The 14,705-nt window shown below is 33.6% G+C and overlaps 2 protein-coding genes across 2 annotated transcripts; both read left to right on the top strand.

The window, feature by feature from the left end:
* Positions 1-381: 381 nt before the first annotated feature.
* On the top strand, positions 382-4,367 carry LOC127243358 (uncharacterized). The gene is made up of 7 exons (XM_051263334.1): positions 382-1,196; positions 2,261-2,299; positions 2,397-2,467; positions 2,565-2,629; positions 2,715-2,804; positions 2,882-2,974; positions 3,694-4,367. The coding sequence occupies exons 1-7, from the start codon at positions 742-744 to the stop codon at positions 4,096-4,098; spliced, it is 1,218 nt and encodes a 405-aa protein (XP_051119291.1). The 5' UTR covers positions 382-741; the 3' UTR covers positions 4,099-4,367.
* A 5,320-nt stretch (positions 4,368-9,687) lies between these two features.
* Positions 9,688-12,727, top strand: LOC127243655 (zinc finger protein SHOOT GRAVITROPISM 5-like). Its single transcript, XM_051263779.1, has 3 exons — positions 9,688-10,066; positions 10,169-10,568; positions 11,541-12,727. The coding sequence occupies exons 1-3, from the start codon at positions 9,970-9,972 to the stop codon at positions 12,424-12,426; spliced, it is 1,383 nt and encodes a 460-aa protein (XP_051119736.1). The 5' UTR covers positions 9,688-9,969; the 3' UTR covers positions 12,427-12,727.
* The last annotated feature ends 1,978 nt before the right edge of the window (positions 12,728-14,705 follow it).

Here is a 14,705-nt window from a genome sequence, read left to right as displayed (position 1 = left end):
TTTAACCCGAATTAAAAATACAGTAACATATTACCTACGCATAAAAAATTATAAGCATTATAAATAAGGGATGATTTGGATAAATCAGTAAAATTTAAAATTAAAATTAAAATTAAAATTATAATATGATAGTATGTTTTAAATTATGCATCACAAGTAGCTAGTCATCACTTTTTATAAGCAGCACCGACTTTAACCTATCAAACTAAACCACGTGTCGTTCTGGGCTTCAAAAGGAATCCACGAGACTTCGCCGACCAGGTGACGTCATCAGACACGTGGCAGTCGTAGGACGGCCCGCCCCCACCAACTTGGCGGAATGTGTACCTTATTTTTCTCTCACCTATTTATATGCTTCACCTGGAATTTTCTCGAGGGACAGAATTCCACCACCATTGTTGCTTTTTTCAAGCTCTCCATTATCATCTATATTTGATTGGTTTTGCCATTTTTGGATGAAGAAGAAGGGACTTTGACTTCCTTTTTTTTGCAGAAGAATAATTGGTGGATTGTTTCTGCAATCGCTGAATTTACATTTGAAAAAAAGGAACGAAAAATCTTATGGTTTCTGCCCTTCTCTTCTCCCTCTCTTTTCTGGTTTGAATTTTCCGTCAGAAGTCACCATTTCTGCAAACTCCGTTGTTGAAATTTTAACCTAAATTGATGCAACGAGTGGCTGTTTATTTGATTTAATCGAGGAAAAGAGGAAGGTTTGTTGTACAAAATTTTTAGTTTCCAGCTATGGCGACGACGATGAGTGCGAGCAACGCCGGCACAGAAATGCTTACATCGGGGGCGAGCGGGAGGATTACGGCGTTGTTTTCTCCCCACGCGTTGAGGAGTTTATGGCTTCTGATTAACGCCTGGTTATTAATTTTGCTGTTGCCGTTCCGCGGAAGGCGGCGAAGCGTCGCGGTGGCGGATTCGGCGGAGAGGATCGATTGCGGTGGGAAAGATGAGAAGCAGCAGTTCGCGACGCAGGGTAAGGTGGTTAGAGTGCCGGCGGCGATGGTGCCGAGGAAGAGCGTCGTCGACAAGGAGGTCGCGGCGCGGCGAGCGTTGGCGATTAAGCGAGTGCTCGATGATCAGAACGACGAAGCTACGAAGGATACATGGAGAGATTATTCTCTGTTTTCCACTTCCAGAGGCGACACTCTGTTCACCCAATCCTGGACTCCGGCGAGGAATCGAATTAGGTATCTGTTACATTTCCGGTAGCTAATTCACATCCCTGAGTATGCATTGATTTTGCCTCTTCTCTATAAATTAAGTTGTCTTAAATGTTAAATCATCTCTGGCCATGGTTAGATTCATTTAACAATCCATAGATATGAATTTTGGGAGAACTATTTCCATTTTAATTGGTTCCTGTCATAGATCTGAAATTAGCACAAAAATTCTGTAGAGCACAGGCAAATCTTCACCAACAGAAAAATTTTAGTTTATGTGTTGTTTGCATAAGAAATACCTACGGAGTTTTCTTGAGAGGCCATTGTTATGATAGAAATAAAGCAGAACTTAGTTTCTTTTGAATGGTTGGTGAAGAAGAGATGGTATAATCTTGCTACTATTTCTCTTGTTGGCATTGTTGTTAAAGATTCTTGAATGTGACAGCTCTCTGAGGTTTTGATGCTGCTGTTCATTCTTTGTTTTGTTGCATCCAATCCAAGTTTATATGAATTAAAATAAGGGTTGAAGAATAGAAGAATTTACTCAAATATTCCTTACTTAGGCAGACATGATCTAAAGGAATAATCACTTATTCCAAGGTGAACGCATCTCAAGATTTGAAAAATCCCAAGCTGTTCTTATGAGGGTGACCCCTCCTTTTGTTTTACTCCTACATTTTAGGATTCTTTTGTTGACAGACAGGATATGGGCTGCAAATGAGCAAATTGCAGATAGCTGTTGTCATTGAAGGGTTTTAATTCATTCCCAAGCCATCATGAGAAAAGGACTTTGGTATGAGAAAATTGGATAACATTTTGTGTGTAAAACAAATGAAAAATCAGCAGGCACTGACCACTAGATTTCATCTTTTGATTTTCATATTTCAGATTTGCTGCATTTAAATCAAGATTATTTGTGTCTTAAGATTGATTTACTTATTCATGTGGATTTAGTTACATTACTGATTTGCTTGCTTTGAGAATTCTTTCTGCATTCATGAAGGTTTTTAGTTGGAAGTTAATTTTTTTCGATTATGGCTTCTAATTTCCAGAAGGGACATTGATTGTATATTGTTTCTTTATGAGTGTAGGGGAGTGGTTCTCATCCTCCATGGCCTGAATGAACACAGGTCTGTAATGCTACACTAAACATCATCATTCGACGTAAATTCAATTCCCTAAGGGTTTTTTGTTTCCACTTCCTCATGTCTATGTCACATTTAACAGTGGTAGATATACTGATTTTGCAAAGAGACTGAATGCAAATGGCTTCAAGGTTTACGGAATGGATTGGATCGGTCAGTCATTGTTATATTAGAACAACGATGCTTTGTGCTTTGTATCGGATTGTATGAACTAGTCTTTTTGTTTTTGTTTTTTTTTTTTTTGGTATAGGCCATGGAGGAAGTGATGGCTTGCACGCGTACATTCCCTCACTCGATTATGCCGTTAACGACATGGTATCTTCGAATTTCAACATAATACCTATTTGAACCATCACTTGTTTCATTTTGTGCTGATTTATATGTCTTCTCCCATGTCTAGAAACTGTTTCTCAACAAAATTCTTGCCGAAAATCCAGGAATACCTTGCTTCTGCTTCGGACACTCGACCGGTGGCGCCATAATCTTGAAGGTAATATTTCCCATGCTATCATTCAATCCTGATTATTTCATAACTCGAACATTTATTCACAATGCTGCACAAAACAGGCATCCCTCGATCCAAAAGTCGAGCAACGTATCGCCGGCGTAGTCCTTACATCCCCTGCAGTCGGCGTTCAGCCATCCCACCCTATCATCGCGGTCAGCACGTATTATTTATTTACTCCCTCGCCCCTTTTTTTTAAATTTTGTAGTAGATTAAAAAATAATATTCACAAGTTCCAAAACAATAAGGACATTTGAGATGAACACACAACGAATAATAGTATTATATTGGCAATGAGTGTAAAGTGTTTCTAAAAGAAAAAAATGTCCATACTTTATGTAATTATTGTGAAAAAGTGAAGATAATTTTGTAAAAATATAGGGAACTAGTTACCAAAATAAAAAATGAGACTATTATTTTGGGATAGACGAAAATGGCAAAATTGGACTATTGTTTTGGACCGAAGGGAGCAATATTTTATTGGTCAGTAAAAATTGATAAGAGATTTTGACATTTTTGTTTTTACTTTTTTTATAAAGTAATTATACGTGTAATGGTATTTTTGTAATTTAGATAAAAACTTAAGGGTATTTTTGGTATTAGTGTATAATTACTTTTATTAAAAATGGAAAGGGGTACTTTTGGACAAACAAAAATAGTAAAAAGAGTATTTGGAATTAGGACGGAGGAAGTATTATATACTCATTACTATGAATGAGGACAGTTGGACTCGAATTCACGATATCTTTTACCCTGATCATTTAACACGATGTCAGAATCGGGGCCTCCTATCACCCCCTATTCGTCGTCGTCTATGTGTCAGATTCATATGTAACGTATATCAAAAGTTTAACGACCAATCACTCGATTGCAGGCTCTCGCCCCGGTCTTCTCCCTCTTGCTGCCGAGATACCAATTCAAAGCGGCAAACAAGAACGGCGTATTCGTCTCGCGGGATCCGGCAGCACTGGTGGCTAAATACTCGGATCCTCTCGTATTCACGGGCTCCATCCGAGTACGCACTGGCTACGAAATCCTCCGAACCACGGCCTACCTACAGGACAACATCTGCAGACTAACAGCCCCGTTTTTCGTCCTCCACGGCACCGCCGATTCGGTGACTGATCCCGAATCCTCCGTGAAGCTCCACAGGGATTCGCCCTCGACGGACAAGACGATCGAGCTCTGCCACGGCCTGCTTCACGACCTTCTGTTCGAACCGGAGAAGGAAGAAATCATGCAGAGCATTGTTTCCTGGTTGAACAGCAGAGTGTGTTGAATGAGCTGTAGGGAATGAATGAATGTGGTCTTCGTCAATAAGTCATTGTTGTAAAGACATTCATCGACTGTATGTGGAGATCTTTTGTTGTCTGTATTGTTTTGTTTCATGGCAGCAAAGATGGAGAAAGAAAGAAACCGTCAGCTGAAAAAGCGTGTTTAGTGTAAGAAAAAGCGTCGTGACGAGAAATGCGATTCTTTCACCGTTTGTACGATTTACGGTTTCGCGTTACTTGAAATGCGACTTGAATTAACCTTTAGTAGCTTATGTTTCCGTACAAAGTGTCATCTCTATTTTTGCCATTTTTTTTCCTAGAATTTTATGTTCTATACTATGTTTGGTATAAATATAGAACTGCATTAAAAAATAATAATAATAAGTAAAAAATTAATCTTAATTTGGCAAAACAATCGATAACTTTACTTAATGTAAATTTTTATTTTAATTTATAAAATTCCTTACACTTTCATAAATATTACATGAAACTCTTAGTATGCAAAACCCTTTTTATACTTTAAAAAATATAGATGAAATATGAGTCATGCAAAAAAAATATAAATAAAAAATCATATTTTTGATTTTTAAAATATAAAAAGTTTTTTATTTTTTTTTAATTTTACCTTTTAATTTTAATTTCTTTTCATAAATACAAATTATTTATTTTTTCATTTTCACATATTTTCATTGATGTATCTCACAGGGGATGTGGTGCTCTCGTGTAGGGATTTCGTTCACCAATGGATTACCAGAGCAAGGAGCTGATTGACGACGATGCAAATAATCAAGAATTTAATCGAAACTTGATGTTTTTTTTTTTTTTTTTTTTTCTTCTTAACGTTTAAATTCATATTCTCTAATAAAAATATATATTTTTCACTAAATATCTGTTATTATTTAAAGTAAAATTATTATTTTTTTTTAAAAAAAAAAAACCTTCAAAGAAATTAACACATGGCCTGTTTGTTTTGTAATTTGGAGCACGTGTTGGTATTATACTCTCAATTTTTTTTAAAGTGTGACTATTATAATATATTTAATTTATAAACTTTACTTTTATTTATATTAATTATGTCTATATTTCTATATGTTTATTTATTTATATTATATAAATTTTATTCCCTATAAAATATACTCAAGCATATAAATTAATATATATTAAATCATAATTTTCATAAATTAATTTACAGCCAAACACATTTTTAATCATTTATATTTTTATATATACATGATATTTATCTTATATTGACTTGTTCCATCACAAATACATGTATATATATGTATATACAAATAATTACAAACAATATACGCCACAAATACAATCAATTATGATTATCGCTATTGTTTTTTTCAAAATGTTCATATAATGTTTAAAATTGATAAAATATAAGACACTTTATATGTATAGAAAAAATAAAAATAAATTTACCCACTTTCAATTTGAGACTAGTCCTATTTTTATTTATATATATTACTCATATATCATCTTATGTTTTACAGTTAATCCTACTAAACTTAGTAATTTTTGTGTGTTTGTTTGGACGGATTTTTACTATTTACAGTTTTTTTTTTCTTAAAAATATAAAATCAAATATCTATTATATATATTATATTAAAAATCAATTTTATATTCAATATATCACATCATATCACCATTTCAATTTAAAAATCTTATTATTCGAATCTCAAACTCCCAAATAAACACACTTTTAACTCACACAAAACCACTTATTAATATAACAATGTTTTCTTTTTCAATTTATTATCAAAATCTTTTAAGACCGTACAAAACGAATGAAAAGGTATTAAATATTATGCTGGCCTAAATAATACAAAGTAAATATTTTATTTTGGGACGTCCAGTTACAAAGTAAATATTTTATTAAATATCATATTTTTTTTTCCACAAATACCTTTACTTTAGATCACATCGTTATTTTTACACAAAAAATGTCATTACACTACTTTTAACTATTCACAAATTATTATTTTTTAAATATCACGCCAAAAATAAATATTTATTTTGTGTGTGGACGGAACGAGGATTATAGATGCTGTCTTTCAAACAATTATAGTATTAATTTTTATGGATATAAATAAATAAATAATATATATAATACATATAAAGATAAGAATTAATAGTGAATGAATATTGGGGGGAAGACAAATGATTAAATGGGACGAAAATGAAATGAGAAAATGGGGCCCACATTGAGCCAGCCCCTTCACCAAACGTGTCCTTCAATTCTTTAGACACTGTTATATTGATCATCCTCTACTGCTTGTCCAATTTTCTTTATAAATAATATTACTATTATTTAATTAGTATTCATTCATTTATTTATTTATTTATCTATCAAACATACCCACATATATATTTATTTATTTATTTATTTATGCAAATGCAATTATGGTGAAGAGAAAAAATACTGGTGCCTGTTTTGAAGACAGACAGCACATATGTAAAAAAATTCCCAATAATTCCACAATCAATGTCTCATAGCGTTTGGCAAACTACAATCATATATACATTTTTATTTTTTTTTATTAATTTTCTTTTATTGAAATTAATATATATATATATATATATATTGTATTATATGGATCATCACTAGCTAGTAGCTAGCTAGCTCATAGATAATGGAGGACGTTTTTGCCACTTCTTGTTTTCTCTTTTATGGGCATCAATTAATTAATTAATTAATATATATATATATATATATTGTATTAACAAGCACACATCAAAATTATTTATGAAGCTTACCTTTCTTGATTGTATAATAATAACCAGCAAAATTAATTTTTGGTTCAATTCAATCTCAGTAATAGACAGTGGATTTATCAGCACTGTATTGATTGTCTAAATTAGCATATGAAAAATACTATAAATAGTATTCTTTTCGTCCTAATTCGAAATATAATTTTTACTATTTTCGTCGGTTACACTTCAAAATATTTGTTTCTTATTTTACAAAAAGTAATCATATACTAATACTAAAATATTTTTTTAACTTTTATGTAAATTACAAATATACAATTACATATACAATTATTTTATACATAAAGCTAAATGGCAAAATTGTCAAAAAATTTTACACACTTTAACTAACTAATAAAATACTACTCCCTTCGTCCCATAAATATAGTTTTAACTGGATTGGGCACGAGATTTAACGAATATTGATATTATATTGGTAGTTGGTAAAAATTATATTTTTTTGTCATTGTGAGTGTATTAGTGTAAAAAGTAGTGACAATTGTGTAACAAAAATGAAAAAGTAAGGGTAGTTTTACGATGATATTGTTATTTATGGAAACAATACTATTGTTTTGAGACGGACAAAAATGGTAAACGAAACTATTGTATTTAGAACAGAGGGAGTATTATTTCTTAATTTATTACATAATTCCAAAAGACCCTTTTGATTTGGGACGGAGGAAATATATGAAAAATAACCAACAATACATTTTTGTATAGAGTATCAGTGCGTATTGTTAATTTTATTTTATATATATTATAAATATATATCTAATGTATTGTCTGATATATATATATATAGTATTGTATTATCAATATTGTATTACTTAGATTTAATCAGTACCTTAACCGCCACTGTATATTTACACATAGTTCTTATTAGCGGATTTGGTGTTGATAGAATGTGTCTAAGCATAGTTTTGATTGTAGTGTTGTAAAATCCGATAACAAAATTTGAAACTCCCGAACATAGCCAAAGTCTTGTCTAGTATATTTATGATTTGGCGCACCTCCGATCCGATCCGAGATGAAATTAATTTAATAAAATTAAGTAATCAAATTCTTTTGAGTTTCACATTGTAATAAATTTATATTTGAGATATTTTTCAATAATATATTATTATTTCATAGTTTTTAAAGGTCACATAATTAAGGGTGTGTGCATTTGTCTTTTGTTTTTTTGTTTCTTACTTTGTTGTTTTGTAGATGAACTATATTTTTAATAAATGTTTTAAATGAGGAACGAATGTGATGTTTTAAAATAAAAATAATAAAACGTATAATTGAACCAAAAAAAAAAAAAACACACACACATCTAATACACTTAAGTTTTTACTCATATTTTCATTTACCAACTTTAAATTATATATAAATGTTGATCTAAGGAATAAATTTGTTGAACACCACTAATATATTAAAATATATCTTTTTTTCAATTATACTCATTTTTAGTATTATGATATTATAATTATATAAAAGGGTACTTTGTATATGTTATATGTATATTGTATTGTGTTTTATAAATATATTTACTATGTTAAAATCAATAATGTATTATATTATATACTGTCAAAATATATCATATATTATATTATTATATGATATCAGATATGTGAGGTTTGTCTCGTGTAAATATATATATATATATTTTTTGAATGATTTGGGTTTGTTTCTTTAACTAATTTTTTTTAAATTTTATTATTTTGACTTTGTATTTTTTGAGAAAAAAAATTCATTTTTTTTTTACAAAATATCACATCAAATACTCCATCATTCTGCTTCTAAGGGTCATATTTAGCTTTTGCATCATTGTATTAACATTAAAAATGCTTATATTAGTATAATAATTTTGTATTAATATTTTTATATTAATATTATAAGACACTAATTAAAATATTTTTGTAATTTTTTTTAAATTTATACTACGTGTTAATATAATATTTAATATTTAAATATTAATACGCAAAAAATAAATAATACAGTTAGAGTTGATAAGATGTAATATTATTTAATATCAAAATCAATCCAAAATTTTTCAAACTCAGACAAAAAAAACACACCTATATCAAATTGATTTAAACACACCCAAAAACACACATACATACATAAATACATACATACATACATACATGCATACCATCTCTCTCTCTCTATATATATATGAGGAAGGGTAGAAGTGTAAAAAGAGAAAAGGCAAAATGGGGCAGAGAGGGTGAGCTACAGCAAGATGATTAGACATAGAAGAAATGGTCACTCTCTCTCTATTTCTGTCTGTGGAACAAACAGACAAAAATTAGGCTCCTAAAGCCCTACCCCTCTCTCTCTCTCTCTCTCTCTCTCTCCAGATACATACACATAAATATATATATATACATAGAGTGAGAGAGTATATACTCCCCCGTCCCAATACAAGATTGTCGTTTATTTTTTGCAAGTAGATTTTCGAATATTAGTATTATAACATGTTGAAATATAAAAGATGGAAATACTTTTATTAGTATTTAATAATATAAAAGTAATGATATTTGTGTAATATAGTATAAGTTGAAAGGACATTTATTATATTAGGTAGACTGTACAATTACTAAATTATAAAATAATAACCTTATTTTGAAATGGACGAAAATAAAAATGGGACAGAGGAATATATACATGTATGTGAGTTCCATGCATCCTTCTCTCTCTGCCCATGAAAATCATAATTCCTGTGTCTTTTGTTCCTTTGTGAGTATGTTTTTCTCTACCATACACTACTGTCATTGGCCCCCCCACCCCCACTCCCACCCTACCCTACCCTACCCAATTCAAGAAGCTTATTAAGACACACTTCACAGCAATACCTGAGAAAGATGAGTGTTAAAGATAGAAAGACTGAAAGAAAGTTGTGCCCTTTTCTTTTAACTTTCATTCACTACCTATACATACACTATACATACACACCCCTATACCTTCCCAATTAGCTTTTGTCCCAATACCCCCCAAAATTAAAAAAACTTCTTCCCTTTCCTCAATTTTCACCCCTCCCATCACACAATAATTTGTATCTATCTGTATCTATACATACATATATATATTGTATCTATAATTAAGGTGCCGATCACTCTGAGCTGCCATTGATGATGCTGAGCAACATTGATCCTTCCCCTCCGCCGCCCCTCTCCGACGACCACCGATTCGGCGGCAAGCGGAAGCGCCGCCCCGCCGGAACTCCAGGTAATTAATCAAATGATTAATCATTCAATTCGTCACTCAATTTGGGGAATTAGGGTTTCTGTAATTGGGGAAATTTGATTTGATGATCTTAATCAATTTCAGATCCAGATGCGGAGGTGGTTTCCCTATCCCCCAAAACCCTAATGGAATCGGATCGGTACGTCTGCGAGATCTGCAATCAAGGCTTCCAGCGGGACCAGAACCTGCAGATGCACCGGCGCCGCCACAAGGTTCCATGGAAGCTCCTGAAGCGAGAATCTCCGGTGGCCAAAAAACGCGTGTTCGTCTGCCCCGAGCCGACCTGCCTCCACCACGACCCCCGCCACGCCCTCGGCGACCTCGTCGGAATTAAGAAACACTTCCGCCGGAAACACAGCAATCAGAAGCAATGGATTTGCCAGAAATGCTCCAAAGGCTACGCCGTCCAGTCCGATTACAAAGCTCACCTCAAAACCTGCGGCACCCGCGGCCATTCCTGCGACTGTGGCCGTGTCTTCTCCAGGTACTCACCTAGCTAGGGTTTTGTTTGGTTTTTATTTGAAATTGAACTTTTAATTAATTAACAATTCGATACTTTCTTGATTTAATTGAAACGATGATCACAAAAATTTGAAGCTAATTTGGCAATGGGGGGAGAAGGGGAAGAAGATGGGTTTCATGAACGATCATCGAATCTTCAAAAAATAAAAATTTAAAAAAAAAAAAAAAAAACACAGAGAGCAGAGAGGGAATTGTGTCTTTTCACATAGGGATTTTTATTGTATTCAGTGCAGAATGTGAATTAATTGTACTATAGATTTGTGCGTGTTCTTGGAACTGAAGAAATGTGTCAAATCATTTTCTCCAACAGTCCAACAGCAAATGTGCAGCAGTAAGGGAAAGGTCCTTGTTCTTAGACTGGGGTTTTGACCCTTTTTTAAATTTTATTATATATATATATATATTTATAAATTAATTCTATGATTAGATTAACCATTATTAATTGCGATTTGATTAGCAGTTCTATAGCTTGTTTTGTTCTGATAAGATATTATTGTATATATGTATTAGGGCTTAGGTTTGTGGTGTAATGATTATTTTAATTAGTTAATCTGTTGAATCCATTGTTGAAGAAGAAGGTCAAGATGCTAATGATGATGTGATGTGAATTGTTATAAGTATTTGTTTTGTTTTGTTTTACCCTTAGCTTTGTTGTTGTTGTTTTTCTCCTTTTTTGTAATTGAAAAGATTTATTTCAGACACCACTCACTGTACAAGAATGTCCTTTGCTCAGCTTTTCCACTACACCCAGAATCATTTACAGCCTTGTATTAAATAAATCATCTCTTATCATCATTTACTTATATAGAATACTATTATTCAAATATTTAAATAAAATCGTGTTACATTCGCGTATGTATATAGATATATATATATATATATAAATTGATGTGGGTTGTTGAATTTTTTATTTTTTTGTGATTTTTTTTTGTAGGGTGGAGAGTTTTATTGAGCATCAAGATGCCTGCACTATGGGCCGGCTCCGATCGGACCCCCACCGCGCCGCCCATCCGCCGCCGCCGCCACCGCCGCTGCCGCGGCCTTGCCTGTCGCGGACGGCGTCGAGTCCCAGCCCTTCCACCGACACGAATCTCAGCGTCGCGCCTTGGGCTGCGGCGGTTCTTACTTTAGCGAACCCGGCTGAGCCGCCGGGTTTCTTCAACAAAAAAACCGACGGCGCCGCCGTCTCCGCCGCATCCCGGTCCCCGAATCTGGAGCTCCAGCTCCTCACAAAATCGAGCATCTCAGGAACCGACACGTGGCGGAAAATGGACGATCAGGATCATTCCACCCATCTCCACCTCTCGATGGGCTCCTCGCCGGAGACGACGATCGGAGAAAAACCCGACGCCGCCGTCAACGGTTGCTCCCCGAGGGGGAGCACCTCGACCACCACCACGACGACCCCCAACTCGGCGGCGGCGAAGCTGAAGGAACAAGCCGACGAGCATCTCCGAATGGCGATGGCGGAGAAGGCCTACGCGGAGGAGGCACGGCGGCAGGCGCGGCGGCAGATCGAGGTGGCGGAGCAGGAATTCACGAATGCGAGAAGAATCCGGCAGCAGGCGCAGGCGGAGCTGGGGAAAGCTCAGGCGCTGAAGGAGCAGTCGACGAAGCAGATCAATTCGACGATGCTACTAATCACGTGCCATTCTTGCAAGCACAAGTACCAGGTGTCACATCCTCCGCCCGCCACGTGGCCGGCCGTGGTTCCAGAACCTTCTTCGTCTTCCTCCCCGCGCCGCCGCGACAGCTCATTAGGGCTTAGTTACATATCGTCTGCACTCAGAGAATGGGAATTCAGCAACAAACAGATCTGATCATACACCACTCCAATTACCATTTTTAATTAATCCATTTGCTTCGTCGATTAATCAATTAGGGATTTGTAAGGGTTTCTTAATTCCTAATACTATAAAATAAAACAATCAGCTTCTGTAATTAATTTACTACTCTCTCTCTCTCTCTCTCTCTCTCTCTCTCTCTCTCTCTCTCTCTCTCTATGAAGAAAGCTAAGGACAGTGAGTGTACTGTCTACACCAATTATAGCTACAATTTAATGTATAATCTGAAACATAGATTATATCCAGAACTAATGTATGGTGTGCAATTGATTAGTACAGAAACCTCAGAATTGAAGGCTAAAGATGATATATATATATATATATATAATAGCAGACCCAACTACTTTTGAAGCATCGTTAGATCTTGTGTTTGGACTTTTACAAGATCCTGGTTGGACGATGACGACGACTTATGTCTGTATATATGGCAGTCAGAGAGAGAAAAAAGAGAGAGAGAGAGACGCCATTAAAACCACAATACAGCCTGCCACCAGACCAAAGCTTAATAATAGTAATTATTATTATTACAAGCCATGGCCATGAACGTACTGCAAAACCTGCTGCCTGCCTGCCTGCCTGCCTGTTCATCATCATCATCTATATATACATACATATAGATACAGACAGATGCCATTGAGTGGCGAGGGAGTCCCGGGAGCAGAGAGGCGGATGATCTAGCCACCCACTCCGTAGATGAGATGGACGGTGGAGATTGAGTGATGATCAGCAGATCTGCAAATAAATTAAATTCAACATATACATATTTTAAAAATAAAAATAAAAATATATTAATTACATATATGCGGAATTGAAGAGGAGGCGCCAATGCCATGTTTTTCAGTGCCATATAATATATATTCGATTAATTATCTCAGCTTGACCGGTCACTCTCATCACAACAAACACCCAACCCCAATTATATATAATCATCATATATATATATATATATCGTCATCATCATGATTTTTATTTTTTAATTTATAATTTATTAATTAATCAATTTCTTCTTCTTCTTCTTCATCTTCATCATCTTCTTCTTCTGCTTGTTGTTGAATTCATGAGAATCAGTGTGTTCGTGGTCAGAGCAGAGCAGAGCAGAGGGCATCTTTTCCATTTGTGTACAGACCATTGCATCAGTTGAAGACTGCTCTTTCTCAGTCAAGGCTTTCTCTGTGTGTGTGTCGATGGGGAAATTAACTGCACCTTGCTTGTCTCTGGATTTTTCCCTCTTTTCAAAATCCCCAATTCCTCTATAAACAAACCCTAATTTACCACTTCTCAACCACTTTTTATTCTACCATATAATTTCTTCTTTTTGTATTTTTGTAGGTTCTTTTTTAATAAGTAGAATAATTATCGGACATAATATTTTATATTCCCATAAAGTTTTAGAAATAATATAACTATATTAAAACTTATCAAAATAGAAAAATAAATAAATAGTTAAAGGGCGGATTAACCATAAAAATTTGAATGAGCAAACTTGTTTTTTTATTTCAAATCAAAATTATTAATTTTCGTTCCACCTATCATATCTATTTTAATACTTTTGTCAGTCCTACTTCTCATGTCATATTATACGGTTTAATCTCATTTTAAATTTTATAATTTATATTTTTTTAAATTTAGTTTAGAGTAATTAGTTATTTTAATCGTAATCTATAATTATTTATATTATACTACGACAATTACTTTTATTAACATATCTTTAATTATTTACTAATTATACTTATACTAAATTATCGTGTCTACAGTAATTCGGATGCGATAGCCGGGACGGAGTATAATTCAGTCAATGCATTTTACTATTAAAAAGATAGTACTCCCTCCGTCCACGAATAAAATATACATTCTTTTGGCGCGAAGTTTAAGAAATAATAGTATTTTAATTATAGTGGGTATATAAAAGTAGTGTAATGACATTTTTGCTCTTATTTTTTGGTATAAAAGTAACGATGTGATGTAAAGTAAGGGTATTTGTGGAGAAAAGTGGGGTATTTAATGAAATAGTTACTTTATGATTAGACGTCCCAAAATAAATAGATGTTTTATAGCTGAACGGAGGGAGTATTATTTTTTAAAAAACATCATTCAAATTAAATTTATAAATAAAATTCAAATCAAAATTAAACAAGATTAACTTCTAATTTTTGTTTATGTTACATCCAATATTAATCATTAGTTTTGTCCTATAATTTCTCCTAATTGTGTAAAAAATGAAATATGTGGAAATTATATTAGAATAAAATTAATAA

The sequence above is a fragment of the Andrographis paniculata genome, unplaced genomic scaffold (genome assembly GCF_009805555.1).
Source record: "Andrographis paniculata isolate CXL003 unplaced genomic scaffold, ASM980555v1 Contig95END, whole genome shotgun sequence".
NCBI classification, from domain to species: domain Eukaryota; kingdom Viridiplantae; phylum Streptophyta; class Magnoliopsida; order Lamiales; family Acanthaceae; genus Andrographis; species Andrographis paniculata.
The sequence above is the reverse complement of the archived record's forward strand: the minus strand, read 5'-3'. Positions and strand labels throughout refer to the sequence as shown.

Coding starts and splice junctions, on each gene's coding strand:
- LOC127243358 (XM_051263334.1), top strand. CDS start 742: ATGGCGACGACGATGAGTGCGAGCAACGCCGGCACAGAAATGCTTACA. Junction 2,300..2,396: donor CATGGCCTGAATGAACACAG/GTCTGTAATGCT, acceptor CACATTTAACAG/TGGTAGATATACTGATTTTG. Junction 2,630..2,714: donor ATTATGCCGTTAACGACATG/GTATCTTCGAAT, acceptor TCCCATGTCTAG/AAACTGTTTCTCAACAAAAT.
- LOC127243655 (XM_051263779.1), top strand. CDS start 9,970: ATGATGCTGAGCAACATTGATCCTTCCCCTCCGCCGCCCCTCTCCGAC. Junction 10,067..10,168: donor CCGCCCCGCCGGAACTCCAG/GTAATTAATCAA, acceptor AATCAATTTCAG/ATCCAGATGCGGAGGTGGTT. Junction 10,569..11,540: donor TGTGGCCGTGTCTTCTCCAG/GTACTCACCTAG, acceptor TTTTTTTTGTAG/GGTGGAGAGTTTTATTGAGC.